General features: G+C 40.3%; 1 protein-coding gene across 1 annotated transcript; it reads right to left on the reverse strand.

Moving 5' to 3' along the window:
- Positions 1-5,704: 5,704 nt before the first annotated feature.
- On the reverse strand, positions 5,705-7,206 carry LOC138882636 (uncharacterized). The gene is made up of 2 exons (XM_070163244.1): positions 7,019-7,206; positions 5,705-5,894 (listed from the first exon to the last, which is right to left on the reverse strand). Exons 1-2 carry the CDS (start codon positions 7,204-7,206, stop codon positions 5,705-5,707), a joined length of 378 nt encoding a protein of 125 aa, XP_070019345.1.
- Positions 7,207-15,487: the final 8,281 nt, after the last annotated feature.

Raw genomic sequence — 15,487 nt, forward strand, 5'->3', positions numbered from 1 at the left:
ATATTACAATAAGCATGCTGATCGCGGACCTGAATATGCAACGGGTCAACATAAGCCTTATCCGGATGATGTAACATTGATTCCAGAGTAGCCAAAGCATTAGCGACCTCATTATGAATCCTCGGAATATGCCTGAACTCTATTGCTTGAAACTGTTGGCAAAGATTATGCAAACATTGCCGGTACAGTATGAGTTTTAAATCCTATGTTTCCTATTCTCCCTGAATCTGATGCACCAGAAGGTCCGAGTCACCCAAGACCAAGACTTCCTGGACACCCATATCCACAGCCATCCTTAAACCCAAAATGCATGCCTCATACTCAGCCATATTGTTAGTACAGTAGAACCGAAGCTGAGGCGTAATAGGGTAATGATGCCCTGTTTCAGAAATAAGTACCGCTCCTATCCCAACACCTTTCATGTTTGCAACCCCATCAAAGAAAAGTTTCCATCCTGGCTTTTGAATCTGTTCTGATTCATCAATGTGCATTACCTCTTCATCAGGAAAGTAAGTCTTCAAAGGCTCATATTCTTTATCTACAAGATTCTCAGCCAAATGGTCGGCCAATGCTTGTGCTTTCATTGCAGTCCTAGTCACATAGATGGTGTCAAATTCTGTGATCAAGATTTGCCACTTTACGAGCCTCCATGTGGGCATAGGCTTCTGAAAGATATACTGTAACAGATCAAACCGAGAGATGAGGTAAGTAGTGTAAGATAACAAATAATGCTTCAACTTCTGTGCCACCCAAGTGAGGGCGCAACACGTCCTCTCAAGATGAGTGTACTTAACCTCGTAAGTTGTGAATTTCTTGCTGAGATAATAAATGACCTGCTCCTTCCTGCCGAAAAGATCATGCTGGCCCAACACACAACCAAATGAACTGTCCAGGACCGTCAAATACAGAATCAAAGGTCTCTCTGGTCTGGCGGGACCAACACAGGTGGGTTTGACAAGTACCCCTTTATCTTATCAAATGCTTCCTGACATTCATCTTTCCACTTGACTGCAACATCTTTCTTTAACAGTTTGAAGATAGGCTCACAAGTTGTCGCGAGCTGAGTAATAAACTTGCTGATGTAATTCAATCTCCCCAACAGACTCATCACCTCAGTCTTATTCTTTGGAGGTGGCAATTCCTGGATGGCTTTGATTTTTGACGGGTCTAACTCAATGCCTCGGTGGCTGACTATGAATCCCAACAACTTTCCAGACGGAACACCGAACACACATTTTGTAGGATTGAGCTTGAGATTGTACCTGCGAAGCCTTTGGAAGAACTTTCTCAGATCTCTGACATGGTCAGACTGCTTTCTAGACTTTACAATCGCATCATCCACATAAACCTCGATCTCCCTGTGTATCATGTCGTGGAATATGATCGTCATTGCCCTCATGTAGGTTGCCCAAGCTTTTTTCAAACCAAATGGAATGATCCGATAGCAATACGTTCCCCATGGCGTGATGAATGCTATCTTTTCTGCATCTTCTTCATCCATTAAGATCTGGTGGTAGCCCGCATAACAATCCACAAAAGAACCAATCTCATGTTTGGCACAATTATCGATCAATACATGGATGTTCGGCAGTGGGAAGTTATCCTTGGGACTCGCCTTGCTGAGGTCTCGATAATCAACACACACCCTGGTCTTGCCATCCTTCTTCGGCACAGGAACTACATTGGCTAACCAAGGGGGATACCGAGTGACCCGAATGACCTTGGCCTCAAACTGTTTGGTGACCTCTTCCTTAATTTTTACACTCATATCAGTTTTAAATTTCCTCATCTTCTGCTTGACAGGAGGGAATGCCGGATCAGTGGGCAATTTGTGAACCACCAAGCCAGTGCTTAGACCTGGCATGTCGTCATAGGACCATGCAAAAACATCTTTATACACGAACAGTGTTTTAATTATCTCCTCTCTGAGTTGTGATTCAAGATGGACACTTATTTTAGTTTTCCGGACATTATCTTGGTCCCCTAAATTGATTGCTTATGTATCACTCAGGTTAGGCTTGGGTTTTTCTTCAAAATGGCTTAATTCTTTATTAATCTCTTCAAAGGCTTCATCCTCATCATATTCCGATTCAACATCACACTCTATTTCTTGAATTACTATTTCAGAATTAGATTGACTTTTAAGACTGGGCCGGAGATTCCGCATGCATGTCATATCATTGAAGCCAGCATAAAAAGAACTGTACAAGGAAGAAAAGAAAAACAAAAATAAAACTATCAGGAAGGGAGAAAAAGGGAAATTGCATTTCATTGAAACTAGAGATAGCAGGGCTTATAAATCCAAACAGACGAAACATAGAATCTGAACTACAACCCTGGGATAATCCAGATAAACTGAAAGAAAATTAAAGCAAACTATCAAAACTCCTTCCTGGTGGGGAGAGAAGTAGCTTCCCAATTGTTAATCTTTGCATTGGACCCAACAAATTGCACATACGCCTTGCTAGAACCCTCTCTAGCTTCCACCGCGTTCACTTCGTCGAATATCCTCTCGAACTTTTCCATAAAATCTCCATCCATATCAACCACCGAACTGGGAACCGTCGTCACTGGGCGCTTTCTGGTACCAGGCGTGACAAATGATCTGGAAAGATGCGGGACTGGCTTTGGAAGGGCCCATGCTCTCTGTTTTATTTTTGTGGCTCTTCTCACGTCTACGACTGTGGGCTTGAACCCTAAACCAAATGTATCCAAGTATTTAGGAAGAGAAACCGGCTATACGATACCTTGCAGAGATGCACCCAAACCCTTGGCCAGCACAAAACCATTTTTCAACATTTCAACGGCTACCATGACTGATGCAGCAGCTACCCTTGGAGTCGGCACGCACTTCCCTTCAGGAATTTTCTCTACTGATACCGTGTCAAAAACCTGATAAACCCATGGCCCCTTGTCGTCTTCAACCTCTATGAGCGGAACAATGGCATCATTGGGAAAACACAAATTATCTTCGCCGTGTACAACAATTTCCTGTCGATCCCATTCAAACTTGACCATTTGATGCAGAGTAGATGGGACCGCTTTGGCAGCATGTATCCAGGGTCGCCCCAATAGCAAATTGTAAGAAACAGCCACATCGAGCACCTAAAATTCCATAGTAAATTCAACTGGCCCTATTATGAGCTCAACCACTATGTCCCCGACTGAATCTTTCCCTCCACCGTCGAATCCCCGAATGCAGATACATTCTTGTGAATTCTTTCATCCTCCACTTTCAACTTGTTCAGAGTGGAGAGAGCACAAATGTTCGCACAAGACCCATTGTCAACCAGTACCCGAGTAACCACAGAATCTTCGCATTTCACCGTCAGATAGAGGGCTCTATTGTGCTCAGTACCCTCCATGGGTAACTCATCATCAGAAAAAGTGACTCTGCTTACCTCAAATATCTTGTTAGCTATCTTTTCCAAGTGGTTTACTAAGATTTTGTCAGGAACGTAGGCTTCGTTCAAGATCTTCATCAAATCCCGACGGTGCTCGTCTGAATGGATCAATAATGATAAGAGCGAGATCTGAGTCGGTGTCTTCCTTAACTGCTCCATAATGGAATAGTCCTGTACTTTCATCTTTCTCAGAAATTCTCTGCTTCTTCCTCGGTCACAACTTTCTTCATCAACACTGGGTTATCTTTTGAGGTCTTAGCTTTTCTCGACTCTTCGGGGGAAAAACATCTCCCCGATCGAGTCAAACCATGGGTCTCACACACTTCTTCTTTAACCTCTTTCCCTTTGTAAGTTACTGTCACTCGTTCATAATTCCACAAGACCGCTTTGCTGCTGACTATCGGTAATTGAGTTACCGGTTTGATAATAACAGGATCTGTGTTGGCACCCTTCACAATTACCACAGGCTTGTTTGTCATTCCTGGCACAACCACTTTCGCTCTTTCATGTTTCCCTATAACGTCACTTGAGAACCCCTTCTTGATCACCGCAGATGGTTCACTAATTGACCCGTTCAACTTGATCACAGACTTCTCGCTTGTTGACTTTTCAGACGGTTTGGCTTCACTAGCTCGAATCATCATGACCGTTTGTGAATGCTTCTTGAGCTCCCCTACCTTATACACAATCTCAATCATATTTGTCTCATGATGGGCCGGCAACGAGTTCTGGTTAATATTGGGTGCCTCTAGGGCTTGGACCTCAATCCGATTAGTATCAATGAGCTCCTGAATAGCTCTTTTCAATTTCTAGTATTTCTCTATGTCATGACTCGGGGTCCCTGAATAATACTCACAACTCACCGAGCAGTCAAGATTTCTGGGAGGGGGATATGGCAGTTTAGCTTCGATCGGATTCAACATACCCAATTGTCTCAATCTGTGGAATAGACTAGTATATGATTCTCCCAATGGAGTGAAAGTCCTCTACTTCTGCAACCTCTCATTCTTAAAGGCTTGATTTGGCCGAAAACCTATTCCAGGGGGTTTCTGTAGGCTTTTGGGGTGGATGGGTATTTTGTGGAGCTGGGTACGGATTTTGTGGAATTGGTGCATGCCATTGTGCATGAGTAGGAGGTTGGGTATAGGTTTGTACATGAAGGACGAAAAGATGGGGATCTGGCGGTGGGTAGTAGTGTTGTGGTGGGCTATATGGGGTGTGAGGGTAAGTTTGGTGATAGGGTTGAAGCGGGTTATAGTAACGTGGAAGGTTCTTAGATCCGACCCAAGCTCCCGACTCAATTTTCGTAACATCCTCTTTCTTCTTCTTCCCGAGCACACCCCCAGTACCGTTTTGAATGGCCTGGGTGGTCGCTTTGATTGCTGAATAACTCATGATCTTGTTGGACTTGAGTCCCTCCTCGACCATGCCTCCCATTTTACAACCTCATTAAAGGACTTGCCCACTGCTGACACCAAATGACTGAAATAAGTGGGCTCCAAAGCCTGCAAGAAATAATCAACCATCTCACTTTGTTTCATCGGAGGGTCAACCCTCGCTGCTTGCTCTCTCCAACAGAACCCAAATTCTTTGAAACTCTCACCGGGCTTTTTATTGATCTTCGTCAATGACAGTTGGTCTGGAATAATTTAAAGATTGTACTAAAAATGGCAGGCCTGCTGTGATCTTGTCTGGTATACCATTCTAACGCCGATCCACTCAGACTTTGGCTGAAATATGCCATCATCAATTCATCTCTTCTGCATGCTCCTCTCATCTTGCTACATAATCCTCTTAGGTGTGCTACTGGGTCACCATGCCCGTCGTACATATCAAACTTGGGCATTTTGAACCCTGCTGGTAACTGAACATCTGGGAACAGACATAAATCCTTATAGGCCACACTTACTTGACCTCCCAATCCCCTCATATCTCTGAATGGTTGTTCTAAGCTTTTGACCTTTCTGATCATCTCCTCATGTTCGGGATTTTTGGGTGGTTTCTCGGTTTTTGCCAGGAGATCAAGATGAGGGGTGTAAGAATATGGTTCTGGAACTTTGAAGGTGGGTTCAGGGGTATAATACTGGTTGTCGTAAGTCTGGAATAGAGGTTCACTGGAAAGATCGGTGTAACGTAGCAGGTAGAGGTGCCACAAAGACAGGTGTGATGGGTGGGGGAGGGTGTGGGACTTGTCTGGGTGGATGAGCTTGTGATGCATGGGAAGTGGTGCTGTGGCATTATTAGTAGAGGGGAAAGGCTGGAGATGAGTTCATAGTCGGAGGTTCTTGAGGTTGAGTCAATTATGGGATATAAGCAGGGTTGGCGGGATAAACCGGTGGTGGATGCCCCTTTGCCCAGGCTTGATACATTTCAGTCATTTGTTGCTTTAACTTATACATCTCTTCCCTCATCGCATTAACATCGAATTCTTCCGCTTCTTTTGACGGGTTGACAATACTTGTCTCCGGTTCTTGGTTGGCCATATTCAGCCTGTATTTTGATTGGGTGTTGTATGAGTGAGTTGCCAGAATGCCAATCAACTAACCACCTGCCTGAACTCAATACATCAACAGCAACATTGTTAGTGGTTAGAGCTTTAATAGATTGGTAATTGCACATTTGGGGAATGAATGCACCTAAGCAGTTAACCGTTTCTATCATACATTTGATCGGCTGCTTGCGTCATCCCGGCTTTTCCACTTACAACTTTCCTTCTTTTTCTCTTTCTTTTCATGCTGGCCTTTGCTCTTCTTTTTTCATTTCCCTCTTGTTTTGCTATTGTTTCTTTTCTCTTATTTTCTCTCTTTTTCTTTTCTTTTTATCTCTTGTTTCTCTCTCTTTTTCTTTGATTATGGTCAAATCCTATGGAGATTGCCTACGTATCATGACCCCGCATGAATCAGACCGAGCGTAGTTCTGGGAGATAAGTGTGAAAGTAAATAAAACATTTTTTGGGAATTTCAATTTTCATAAAAAGCAAATGCTTTGATTACAAAGACTCAAAACCAACGGACTCCAAGAGAAACTAACAGACGCTGATGAAAAGACAAAATATAGACTCAAAAATAAACTTATCATACTCCGACAGAAGAAAATGCAGAATCGAAAACACTTGACAGACTCCAGCAGAGAGAAAATACAAACTTACGCAACTGACAGACTCTAACGGAAAAGGAAATACAGACTCAAATGAAAAATCATGAATACATCAATACTCCTGGTGTCTCACCGCGGGCCTATATGCAAGATCCCTTTGAAGTTGGTCCAAGTCGTTCATTATCTGTTTAACAAATGTCATCACTGTTGCGAAGAAAGTGGTACGAGTCATATCCTCACAGACTTGGCACTTCACAACAATTTAATCAGCGATATTTCTAATTCTTTCTCTTATGGCACCTTTTTCTTGTAGCAAACGCCCGATCTGCTGGGCCCTGGCTTCCAAAGTTTGCTCGGCTACATGATTCTGCTCCTGAAGTTGTTGCAAATCTATTTCTAATTGTGCCAATGTTGTATAAGAATGTTCTCTTTCAGCCTTGAAATCTTTTGCCTGTTTGATCATGTTATTTTCCGTAGCGATGGCCCTTTTCTTTAACCCCACGACCTCATTGTCGTACCTTTCTTTCAACTGCTTAACCAGGCATGCTCGCTCATCTGCATTTTTAGCCAACTGCTTCTGAACCCTAGATAGTTCACCTTCTACCTTGTTCAAATCAAAACCATAGTCACTCACTTTCTCTCTTAGTTTATTTATGAGTTTTTCATCTTTGGCACATCGGGCGGGGTTTTCTGCAGCTATTTTCATTTCCTGAATTTGAGGTCGAAGGGCCTCGTTCTCTTTGGCTAGCTTTTTCTTTTCTCTTTCGTCCGCCGCGACTTGCAAGCTATTCTCAAATTGAAGTTCTCTGACTTGCTTTTCCAATTTTCCTATGGTGGCCCTGTACTCATTCTCCTTAGCTAACCAAGCCCACTATCCTTGCGACGCCTCAACGAATTCCTGAATGTGAGGCTTTTTGGCTGGTCTTTCTAGTTAGGCCCTTGCAGTGTTCTTCTTTATATACCAGGCAAGATAGGCGGGTGAGACTTTGCCACTAGATAAGTCATGCACTCGAGTGTTCACTGTCAAATACTGGCATTCATTCCAAATAGAACGAATTGTTTCTTCATGAAATTGACCGTCGGAACTAACCTCGACCGCATAAACACTAAGATCTTCATCTGGGTGCATCACCTAACACCTTCCCAACTGTCTCATCGCCCAGTAAGGAGCGTAGGACTGGATACCTCACAGACCCATTAGGAGGAAGTAAGGACCAGTGGCAGGCATATGCACAATTTCTTCAACAGGAAGCCAACCCAATGTCCATTCTATTTGTCCCGCAGTAATGGAATGAAGACAGGATACCCAATCTCTGAACCCCTCTGGAAGCTTGAACCCTGAAATCCTTGTGTCAAACTCTTCAATGAAACTTTTCTTTGTGGACCCGTAACTTATACTGAGGGCGATGACACAGGTGCTCGATCATCCACATTTGCAATAGCAAATTGCATCCCTCGAAGAAATTTGCCCCAGCTTTACAAGCTGTGAGATCTCGGTATATCTCACACACTATCATAGGGGCAAGAATGCTTTTGGAATTGATAATCAGGACCTTGACGACTCCGGCCACCCGCAAATCGATATTCCCGTCTTTTCGGGGGAACACCACAAGGCCTAGGAAAGCTACCATGAAGGCGAAACGCCTATGCTCATCCCATTTTGTTTGGTTTCCTCTGCTACAAACCCCGCTTGCCAGATCGTTGAACCCTCTTACATGCTCGTACCTCTGATATATGAAACGTAGAGTAGAAAAACCATCTTTCAACTCGGAATACGGGAGTTCCTTGCTTATTTTTAGCAAATCCATGAACTTGTGAGAGTTAACGGCTCTTGGAGCGATCAGGTACTTATGCCTCAGCCCTTTAGTACTTCCTATATAACCTGCTATCTTTTCCAAGGTTGGGGTGAGTTCAAAATACGAAAAGTGAAATACGTTATGGGCCGGGTCCCAAAGCGTAACCAAAGCCTTTATGATATCTCCTCTAAGTCTGATTTTTAACAACCCGGTGAGACCTCCCAAATGTAGATTGACTTTATCTTGCTCCGATTTTCCCAAATCCTCCCACCACATATGCAACTCCAAAGGGATCTTGTTCATGACTGTTATCGGTAAATTTGGACTCGTGCTCATTCTGCACATTTATTAGGGTGATTAAGCAAAAATCAAGACTCATTTGACTCAAAGACAAAATTGACACTTTTTCCTCTCTTTTTCTCTGTCATTTAAAAAAAATCGGTTTTGCAAATACGACCTTTCAGCACCTCGAAGACAAAGATTTTAAGGCTGTGTTAGCTAACCGGTGAAAACCTTGAAAAATGACCACATGTGGCTATTCTTGCAAAAGCAGCCTTCCGGCGCCTTTTTAGGGACATTCGGCTATTTCTGACAAGAATGACATCACCCTAATTATTTTCAAATAAAAGTAAATTTTTTGTTCTTTTGGGCTATTTTGCAAAAAAGGAGGTTGGACCCGATGGGAGTTGCCTACGTATTCACATCTGATGGGAATCAAACTGGCGTAGTTCGGGCAAATAAAACGGACTATTTTTGAAAACCAAACTTTCTTCTTTTTTTTCATTTTTCAATTCGTTTTTCTCCTCTCTTTTTTTCAAAAATTCGGCAGAGTTTCGGTGCTATTTGAACACTGGTTTTTCTTAAAACAGGTGATTAACTCTCTTAACCCTCTACACTGCTATTTCTTTTCCGAACTCTCTCCTTTTATTCAAAAGTCGGTCAGCATGCAAATCCGAAGCAAATAAATGCACAAGTAGCAAGTAAGATACATCAGGATGGTTTTTTTATTTCGGATGCACTTGTCCTAGACAGACGCAACCCCTGTATTGAGTCTCCAAAGTCAAAATGCACATGATGCAAACAAACGTTCCTACTAGGGATCCAACATGAGGTATTGTTATACTAGGTTTAAAACCCTAGGTTTATTTGTTCTAGACCTGGCTTACCCGAGCGGACAACTCGAGCCGGGGGGGGGGGGGCTGCGTACCGGTAACCAAAAGATTATCCGGCTTTGCAACTTGTCCAAACCTCATTCTATTTGGGATATGACACTAACAGAAAGAAGTCACGACTAGCGTGCACTCCTCAAGAGAGAGAAGAGACAGATTTCGTAGCAGTTTATACATACAGTTCAGATAATATCAAAGCGGTAAAAGCAACAATTAGCACATTAGGCCCAAACATGTGATAAAATCAGATAATAAATAAAGTCAAATACAACAATTATTCTAAGCTCGAATTCTGAACCCTGAACCAGAGATTCTGGATTCGGTCCCCAGCAGAGTCACCAGAGCTGTCACGCCTCCTTTTTTACCTACACCCCCGGAAGGGAGTATAAAGGGAGTTTTTCCAATTAAAGGACAATCGAAACGAGATTTATTGTTAAAAGATTCAGAGTCGCCACTTGGGAGATTTATGGTGTCCCAAGTCACCGGTTCCAATCCCGAATCGAGGAAAAGCTTGACTTTGTTTAACAGTCTGCGAACCAGAAATCCGGGTAAGGAATTCTGTTAACCCGGGAGAAGGTGTTAGGCATTCCCGAGTTCCGTGGTTCTAGCACGGTCGCTCAACTGTTATATTCAACTTTATTATCTGATTTTGATACACGTTTTAACCTATGGTTCAGTTTTAATTTTATAACCGCTTTTATTTAATTTTTAAAGAAAATTGCAACGTTATTAAAACACGTTTTGAACCACGTCACATAAATGCACTCGCGGTTCTTGACATATTTTAATATCGTTGAGACTTGGATTTGGGTCACATAAATGCGCACCCGAGATTAGGAAGGTAAATTATTAAAATACGCGCCTAAAGCAACTATGCGTTAGCAACTTTGCGAAGGCCATGGAAATCGCTAAATGGCGCGCCTAGATTTCTAAGGATTCAAAAGAAATAGTTAAATGATGGCCACGTATTTGGAATTTTATTTGGCGCGGCTCACCTCAATTATTTTAAAAGGGAATTCGCACTAAACTTTGGAGGTCCGTGAACTATCCATGTTACATAATACAGCTTGCCTTGATTATTAAAGGGCTTGGCTAATTGGCTAAAAGGCGTAGGAAATTATCGAGTCAAATTCGCAAAACCAGCTTAAACTAATTTGACGATGAGGAATTGGGCCAGCTATCAGAACGAGTTGGCCCAACACAACCAACAACGAGAAAATTCACGTGGCACAGCCTGCCATTTCTTATCTTTCTAATGCTTTCCAAGTTCTGGGCCCAATTGGGCGATGACAAGGACATCCCAGAACGAATAACACACAAACCAAATCTGTTTTTTGAACTCCATAACTGGGCCAGTTTTTAGGCCCAATCCTTAAAGTTTTAAACTTATGCAAAATCAATTAAGCAACAATTAACCAAAACCATATGCAAATATGAAGCTACACAAAGCATTTAATTCAATCAAACTCCCAGGCTTAAGGGACAAGCCCAAATAGCCATGGCGTTCTACCCTACTCTACCAAAGACCTCAAAGCTTGGACTTGGGAGCCCAAATATCGTTGAGGTTTGATCAAAGGATCAGACTCGAGTTCGAGTCCATACCAATAGCGAAAATGCTAATTACATTTAACTTGCTAATTTTTCCATTCCCAGCGATTGGAGCGTACAGAAATTTCAAATGCCTACTCAAATTACCCGTCAACTAGCACTAAGCTAGAAGTATTGAAATTGATGTAGCAAGAGAAAATTTTGATCTTTATGCAGTCAGTCACCTACGTAATTCTGATTCAACCAGTCATTCACTTAACAAAAATCAATTTTCAGGCTTATACAGACCATCTAAATTCACAAGCAAACCAAAAAACTAACCATCTAGGTGGTTTTCCTGATTAGATATAACAATACAAATCCCACCTGCGAAGTGGACAATGCTTCACCATGATAGCTCCTAATTTCAAGTTACAGGAAAGCCAATTAATATACCCCAGCGATCTATCCTTATAGCACGTGTAACTGTCCATTCATGCAACTAGAGTTCAGACAAAATTACAATACCCAATATTTTGAGATTATACGTTAAATCTAGCAACTAATCACACTAAGTTATGAACTAGCACTTAGCACAAACCAGAAATCAAAATTAACGAAATGAAGCACCTAATCATACATAATGGTGATAACTAACAGTAACTACATCAAGAATTTAAGATGTCTTATTCAAATTTCAACTTGAATTTCCAAATCTCCATACATGTTAGTCACTGCTCAGTTCCGTGGCAAGTTTTGATAGTGTACCTGAATGATCAGCAAAAGAAAACAGAGTTGAGAGGGAATTCAAAGAAAACAGCAGCAACAGACTCAGATCGAAGAAGCAGCACTCAAAAACACACTCTAAACCTCAGCAGAAGTCCAAACCAGATTAAAACTCGAACTCAATTCATTTTACACTCAAAAGCAAAGCAGAAATTGATTCAGGGAATGCAAACTTTAAGGTCCAAAGCAATACAACAGTGTATGTTTCCTTTTTCAAAAAAAAAAAGTATTTCAGCTGTTTGTTTTTCTGGAATTCTCTTATCAATTAGGTATGCCTTCTCAGGCAAGAAAAGGGTGCATTTATAGGCAAGACATTTGGGGCAGCTTCCAAGTCTCAGTTTTTGCAACTAAGACCTTTTTGAATTTTCATTATAGCCTAAATACCCCTAGTTGAAAATTCAGAAGTTCAAATGAGTTCTCTTCCCTAACTTCTTAGAAGTTTCTCATTCAGTTACACAAATATTCCCTTCCCCAGTTTCCTAAACTACCCCTCGAACCCTGATTATTTACCCTCCCAGCCTAGCAAAACCCGGGTCCAAATGACCCAAGTGAATGGGTCTGAGCTAGACCCAATTCAAATCTTTCTTGGGCTGGTCTTTAAGCATCGCTTGAGATCAATCAAAGATTCAACATTCTAAACAAAACTGTCCTAAAATTAACCAGGAGAAACAAAAGACGGGAACTTTAAACCAAAGCCCAAAACCAAAACAGAAAGCGAGAATGATTTACCTAATTCTAAACAGACAGCAAAATAATTAAGCTGATTATCAGACAAATCATGCATGAATAACAACAAGCATACTATGAAAACACAAACACAGAAACGCGATGAAGAAAGATGACTTTAGAAGACAGAAAAAATACAAAGAAAGAACCAACCAAAATGTAAAGATACCTAAACGGACTGGCCAAGCCGCGAAGTTCTTCTTCAAACTCTCGATTTTGACCGAAAAAGGTCTCAATCACGTGTTTTCAAATGAAAACACCTGAACAAGGCCCGTTTTGGTCTTAATCGGCACAAAATCTACCGATTCTGGAGCTCGATATTTTTTAGGTCTCATCTTCAACTTAAGATTTGACGAGCTCGGGACATGTTCGAGGGAAACAACGGTGGATTAGGTGTAAGGGGGGCGTGGGGGTTATGGGGTATTATTATGGGGATGATTGGATGAGTTGGAGTTTTGGTCATTTTTTCGATCCAAGATTCGAGAGGCTGGGCTGGGATTTGAGAGTGGGGATTTGGTGATTTGGAAAGAGGAGAAGGAGGAGAATCGGTGGTGTAAAAATGGGGTCGATTGGAGTACCGCCGCCGGCGGAGACGATTTCTGGCAGGCGGTTCACGCCGGAGGCAGAGGGTTCAGCGAAAGAGATGAAATGAGGTAGGGGTCTGGGGGGGTGATTGATTCAGACATATATATATCAACAAGACCCCTAGTTCCCATCCGTTGGATCTAAAGGAAATCAACGACTGGGATTTACGCTCATCAAAACAGGGTCGTTTAGTTTAGTGGGAGGGGGGGAACCGGATGGGGACGGGTCTTGGCTGGGTTTTGACTGGGTTTCGGGGTGAAATTGTTTGGGCTTGGGGTTTGCAGCCCAAACCAGCCTTTACTTCTTTTTCATTTGTTTTCTTTTCATTCTTTTTTCATTTTCTTTTAGTTTCTTTTTAAATTAAATTAAAAATAATCCTAAATTAATCAAATTATCATATTACATAAATTAACTCTAAATAACAATTAACACAAATAATTAAAAACCAAATTCAAAGAAGACTACCAAAATTTAAAAATTAAAATTAAAGTGCAAAAATGAACTATATTTATATTTTTTGATTTTTTCACTTTTATAAAACCACTAAATTATTAATTAATTCAATAATGCAAAATTAGATCCTAAATGCAAATGCAGCGTATTTTTGTGTTTTTCATTAGTTAAACAAAATTAAAAATGCACAGACAAATGCAAACAATTGTCAGAAAATGCCACAAAATCCTCAAAAATTACAAATAATGAAAAGAAGTTATTTTGTTTTGAATTTATGGGAGTAATTCATATATAGGGCAAAAATCACGTGCTCACAGTTAGCGTTAGGGCATTTAACATAAGATAATCTCACTTTATGTGCAATGAACCTTGCCACAGTTATCGGTTCTAAAATGACTTCGAGGGTACGAAGGTCAGTTGGCATCATCCCAATTTGTTCATTTCAATCCTCTCTTTTCTTTTCTTTTCTAACACTTCTTGGCTTGCTCATTTTCCTTCTTTTTTTTCTTCTTCTAATTACCACTCTTTTCTCACATCCCGTAATTTCATCTCTCTTTTTTCTTTTAATAATAAAAATAATAATTTGATCGAACCCCATGTAGGTTGCCTACGTATCATGACGCCATAGGAATCAGATCTTTGCATAGTTCGGGAAGATCGAGAATAGACTAAATGAACTAACGTTCTCTTATTCTTTTTCTTTTTTTTCTTCTTTTTATTACTTTAATGACTATTCTGATGAGAAAAGAGAAATAAAATAGGCAAAACCCTTTTTTTGTTGAATTTTCTAGACTTAATATTCTATATCCTATTCTAAACTCAAGCTTAAACGAACAAATATTTTTTTCCTTTTTTTAAAAACAAATACTCTATAGAAAATTATTAAGGAAAAATCCTAGAAGAGAAAAATATTTTTTTTTGATTCTTTTTTTTAGGAAGGAAATCTAAAGAATAAACCAAAGAAAAATATTTTGAATTTTCATTTGATATCCCTGAAGAAAGATTTCGAAATGAGAAATGAACATGATAAAAAATGTTTTTGGATTTCCGTTTTTGATTACCTAAGGAAGAAACTTTAAAGATAAACAAAAGATAAAATATTTTTTTCCTTCTATGTGCAATGTCCTAAAGTTCTAGTAAAAATAAAAAGAATTTTTTAATTCATTTTTCATTAATTTCCCAAAGAAGAACCTCAAAAGAAAATCTTTTTGGATTTTTTTAAATTAATATCTTAAAGAAAACTTTTAAAGAGGTACTAAAAGAAAATTCTCTTTTCTTTTTTTGAATTTTTAGTCTTAATATACTAAAAGAAACATAAAAGCAATTTTTATTTTGAATTCTAGACATTAATTTCAGAAGGAAAACCACAAGAGATTTTTTTGAACTTCTAGAGTTAGTATTCTAAAGAAAACATCTAACAGAAATATAAAAACGCAAATTTTTTTTTGGATTTTTGATTTATAACACATATTTTTTCCAAATACAAAAGAGAAAGTACAACAACAAAAGACTCGACATTACTATACAAAACCAGAAGATAAAAGACGACATAAAATAAAAACAGACTCAACACAAAAAAAAATCTCCTTAAGCAACTCCTGGATGAGCGATCCTGACTGGATGGTCCCGGAGTATCTGCCATGCTCAAACACCGGTAAGTAAATTCACACCTGTATGAGAAGATTAAGACCAAATGAAGTTAAAGACCTAGAATACTAAGTGAGACAATAACTCTTCCTGTTGGACACATGCAAGACATGATTGTGACTATTTTTCTAAAATTAACCTATGTGGCTAAAAATGGCTAAAATGAAAGATTTGGCTAAGACTCCGCGAAGCCAAGAACCTAAAACTTACTAAGAAGACCGGACCCTATGTGGGTTGCCTACGTATCACGCCCTGAAAGACGAGAATCAAGTATGCGTAGTTCGGGCAGATTGGATAC

Source organism: Nicotiana sylvestris, chromosome 2, assembly GCF_000393655.2.
Source record: "Nicotiana sylvestris chromosome 2, ASM39365v2, whole genome shotgun sequence".
NCBI lineage: Eukaryota > Viridiplantae > Streptophyta > Magnoliopsida > Solanales > Solanaceae > Nicotiana > Nicotiana sylvestris.

Bases quoted from the DNA above. Each gene is read 5' to 3' on its own strand.
- LOC138882636 (XM_070163244.1), bottom strand. From the start codon at position 7,206: ATGAAAATAGCTGCAGAAAACCCCGCCCGATGTGCCAAAGATGAAAAA. The intron at 5,895-7,018 runs GTACGACAATGA...ATCAAAATACAG, and splicing joins GTTAAGCAGTTGAAAGAAAG to GCTGAATATGGCCAACCAAG.